The 4,417-nt window shown below is 41.5% G+C and overlaps 1 protein-coding gene across 2 annotated transcripts; it reads right to left on the bottom strand.

Moving 5' to 3' along the window:
- Positions 1–834: 834 nt before the first annotated feature.
- LOC131324329 (G-type lectin S-receptor-like serine/threonine-protein kinase At2g19130) lies at positions 835–4,013 on the bottom strand. 2 transcript variants are annotated; one of them, XR_009199299.1, is made up of 2 exons: positions 1,395–4,012; positions 835–1,055 (listed from the first exon to the last, which is right to left on the bottom strand). XR_009199299.1 is itself a non-coding variant. In XM_058356263.1 (1 exon), exon 1 carries the CDS (start codon positions 3,925–3,927, stop codon positions 1,453–1,455), a length of 2,475 nt encoding a protein of 824 aa, XP_058212246.1. In that variant the 5' UTR covers positions 3,928–4,013; the 3' UTR covers positions 1,205–1,452. The 2 variants fall into 2 exon arrangements, 1 of the variants encoding a protein (XP_058212246.1); XM_058356263.1 differs by lacking the exon at positions 835–1,055 and having other exon boundaries at positions 1,205–4,013.
- Positions 4,014–4,417: the final 404 nt, after the last annotated feature.

The following is a 4,417-nucleotide window of genomic DNA, read 5'->3' as shown; positions in this document are numbered from 1 at the left end:
ATAGCAGTCTTGAACCAGATGCCGTGTGAGGGGGAAGCCTTGCTGATGTCTGGTTTTCTTTCCATCTGCTTTGCAAATTGACTGTTGGTAAGTTTTATTTCAAGATTTTGTTTTAATTTGTAATTTCTGTTTCTCTTCAGTAATTTACAGAAACAAAACTCGGAACAAGAAAGCTCATCAACTCACATCAGGTTCCGGAAGAATTAATTCAAGAAAAAGTGATCCATTTTTCGGATAATCAAAATCACCCAGAAATGCTGATACCAGTATTCCCAGAGTTGACAGGAATTCATCAGCAATACAACAAATACCATACAACAAGAAGTTCGAATCAAAGACTCGGTCGACTTCTTTGCAGCAGACCAATGAAGAGCTTGTTGAAGTGCAATGTGAAAACGAATCAAAGACTCGGTCGACTTCTTTGCAGCAGACCAATGAAGAGCTTGTTGAAGTGCAATGTGAAAACAAAGTGAATAGCCAACCAAGTTCAATCTCAGGAATGGTGTCAATTCTTTCACACGCTCAGAGAGAGAGAGAGAGAGAGAGAGAGAGAGAGAGAGAAGGACGGACCAAAACCTCGTAAAATCCACGCAGGATTTACATGTTCTTTTCCTGGTAGTCCATAAGGGTCAGACACCCATATATTTTAGGACCATTTAAGCCTCCGTTACATCAAATTCGCCAAAACCAAAGCAAGCCACGGCTAAGAGAGCGAATGAATTACAAAGATCTTGGACAATCCAACAAAGGTTTTCTGTACGTTCATTGCAAAATATTGAGTTTGTCTGTGTGTGTGTGTGTGTTTTGATTTCCAATTTTTCTTCAGATATCTTTCATATTCTTTACCATTGTAGTGGTTCTGCATTGTTTATAGATGATAGTTACATGTTTTGAAGAAATGAATGTCATTTGGGTAAAATACATAAACCGAACGGATGGAACATAATCGCGTATGATGTGATGCAGTACGTGTAAATATTTATCTGGGCTATTGCTCATACAAACTCAAGTAGCACGAGGACTGAAAGTAGGTCCATTTTTTCATCCAAAAACACCTGGAAAGAAAGAAAGATCTAAGAGTAAGTAATCTAAGCAGTATCCCACTGTCCCCATGGTAGAAGAAAAAAATGAAAGAGAACTGGGACAAAGTGAAAGGCAATTCCTATTCCCATACAAAATGCACACTTAGAAAATGCCCCAATGGTACTGGAAAACCATGAACCAATTCAATAGACAGAGACAGGCAGACAGCAAAATCTACAATCCCATAAATATACATGCAGCAGAGTCTAACTGGTAACAAAAGAGGCCTTACCCTTATGGATTGAGGCTTCACATTATATACAAAAACAAGACAAGAAAAAGGCAGAAACCACTTTGTATGTATACTTAACTGCATAAAGAAGTACTCAGCAAATCCTCAATATTTTCTTCGTCTTCAGGACTTGTAACTCATAGTGGAACTCGTGTTGAAGAAGTGCTCTTGGCCTGAGAGGAATCAGTTGTATGAGAGCTCTGTGGCAGTGAACTCTGTCCGGAAGACGAATCGGTGAAGAAAACTATATGCTCGTGGTTCTCTGCTAACAATTGAAGTGACCGAGGAATCCGAGGCGGGTTCACTTCTAGAACCCCTTCAAGTATCTGAACCACCTGACCCATTGTTGGCCTATGGTTCTCTTCATCTTGGATGCACCAACAAGCCACTCTAGCTATCCTCCTTAGCTCCTCCTCATCGGCATTCTTTACCAACCTATGGTCTAATAGGCTAAACATGTCGCCCCCTTCTACAACTACACTTGCAGCCCAGGTCGGGAAAAACTTGCACTTCCCATCTTGAGATGGGTCCGAATTCCTCCTTCCGGATACAAGTTCAAAAAGCATCATTCCATAACTGTAAACGTCAGCTTTGGCTGTTATGGCGACTCCAGATATCCATTCTGGTGCAAGATAACCTCTTGTTCCTCTCATGGTCGTCAAAACCCTGCTGAATTCTCGGCCAACGAGCTTCGCTAGGCCAAAATCTGCGACTTTTGTACAAAACTCGGCGTCTAATAGGATGTTCTCTGGCTTTATGTCGCAGTGAATAATACAGTCCCTGCACTTCTCGTGGAGATAAGTCAACCCTCTGGCTGTTCCCAGAGCAATCTCATACCTCGTTTTCCAGTCCAAGACTTGCCCCTCCTTTTCGTGGAAAAGATGGGAATCCAAGGACCCGTTTGGCATGTAATCGTACACCAACAATTTTTCATTACCGTCGGAGCAGAACCCCCGAAGCCGAACGAGGTTGACGTGTTGAATGGTTCCGATCGTGCTAACCTCCGATCGGAACTGCTTCTCTCCCTGGCTTATGCTTTCCAGCTTCTTCACCGCGATTACAGTTGAATCGGGCAATGTCCCTTTGAACACAGAACCGAAACCTCCTCCCCCCAATTTCTCTGAGAAATTTTTCGTAGCAATTTGCAAATCTCTGTATCCGAACGCAACCAACGAGCCCTCCACTTTTGTTTTTCCAATGAACCTCCTTTGCCGCTTCCAGATTAGAATAAACACTAGGCCTAAAAGGAGTACTACAGCAACTGAACCCGCAACAGCACCAATAATGATCCCCTTGTTTTCTTTACCCTTCGAAAACTCAGAAGCAGCAAGTCTGAGATAAAGAGTTCTTCCAGTACCATCATTTGGTGAGAGTTGTTGCAGATTCACAAGTTCCCCAATCCAAATCGAACACCCGTTACTATAATAGGAATAAGCAGTGCAAGAGCAGTTATTCAAACAGGAAGATGCACATCCGGCAGCGCTAGTAGAAGCAACAGATAGTGAATTATCAGGCAATCCCATGTTGGGATACTCATAAAACTTATCCGTTGATTCCTGATTAGCAACACTTGTATTCCCACACTGTAACCCAGTTTCCCTCACACACCCACCAGAATAATCACTCAAATTCCAATCACCTACCCACTGAGAACTAAACCCGTACAAACAATTACAGAAGGGCTGTGTAATCTGATTGCAAGCCCCAAATGCCCCACAAAATGCGTAAACCTCGCACTGCTCCCTTGGCTGGGACCAAAACAAGTTCCATTGCCCGGTGGTTTCCAACCAAGTCAGTTGCTTGATTTGCCCCGAAAAATCCATGATAAATCGCGTTATAATCGTAGTATTATACACCCAATACATAAAATAACTCTCATTCTCATTATCAACGTAGCTGAAATTGTAAATATAATTGGACCTCATCTCTGGGACCAAACTGAAAATCTGTTCTTGGGCATTCCAAGGGCCACTGGTCCAATACTGTTCAGACCCATTCCAGGATATCACATACTGATTGTTAGTTGCATCTAACCACAAAGAAAACAGACCTTGAGATGGGTCTTCCGAATTTTTCCAAGAAGTTAGATTCTGGTGAGTCTTAGTTATCTTATTATACGCAATCTTACTACCAGGCAACCAAGTATTAACAGGAAAATCAAAACTTTGCCAAAGGGGTTGAGTTGAATTAGACCCATCTGTCACAATCAGATTACCATCATCCCCAAGGACAGCCACCACAGAAGTTGAAGCGGTGGAGTTCTGATTTGTGGACCAAATAGGGATCTGTGACTCGTTGAGAAGAACTAGGTTGCCATCCATGATTTTCAACACTGATGAGTACTTATCTGAGATGGGTGTATCCCTATTTGCAACCCAAGCAATCGTTTGAAGAGAAACTTGATTGTACACAATGCATATGTAGTAGTTGGAGGAGTTACCTGGTTGGAAGAATCCCAGTTTGAAGGTCCCATTTGAGGAGACAAGGGTTTGGTCCCCGGAGAGAGATTGGTTTGCAGAGATGGAGTCGGATCCAAGGGAGATGGGGAGGTTGAAAGTGAAGAACAGGAACAGAAGTGAAAAGATGAAATATGAGTTGGTTCTGATACCCATATCTCTGCCCCGAATTTTGTGCGCAGAGAGAGAGAGAGAGAGAGAGAGAGATAGATAGATTTGATTCTGTTCAGATCTCTAGAAAGAAGAATGTCTGATTATGTGGGATTATCTTTCTGTCAAAATGCTACACCGCTCATGTCATCTCATAATCTCTCTTTTCTCATTTGAGTTAACCTTGTTTGTTTGGATTACTCAAAATTCTTTAGTACAGTACTTAATAATTTTTTTTTATTTACCTCTTTTTAATTATTACTTAAAAAAAACCCTCTTAAAATTTCAAAATGAACAAAGTCATATATTACTCCTACCTCAACTCAAGCCATTAAAAAGAGTATCAACATCATCTCTATATGTCCCTCTCGGGAATGACTTCGATGTCTCCGGTCATTTTGGGGACACCGTAACTTTTGGCATAATAAAACTATTATGAGTATAACCAAAACTCATTACAAGCATAACAGAACCATAGCAAGGCATAACCAAAACT

Source organism: Rhododendron vialii, chromosome 4a (assembly GCF_030253575.1).
Source record: "Rhododendron vialii isolate Sample 1 chromosome 4a, ASM3025357v1".
In the NCBI taxonomy this organism is placed as follows: domain Eukaryota; kingdom Viridiplantae; phylum Streptophyta; class Magnoliopsida; order Ericales; family Ericaceae; genus Rhododendron; species Rhododendron vialii.
This window is presented reverse-complemented; position numbering and strand designations above follow the sequence as displayed.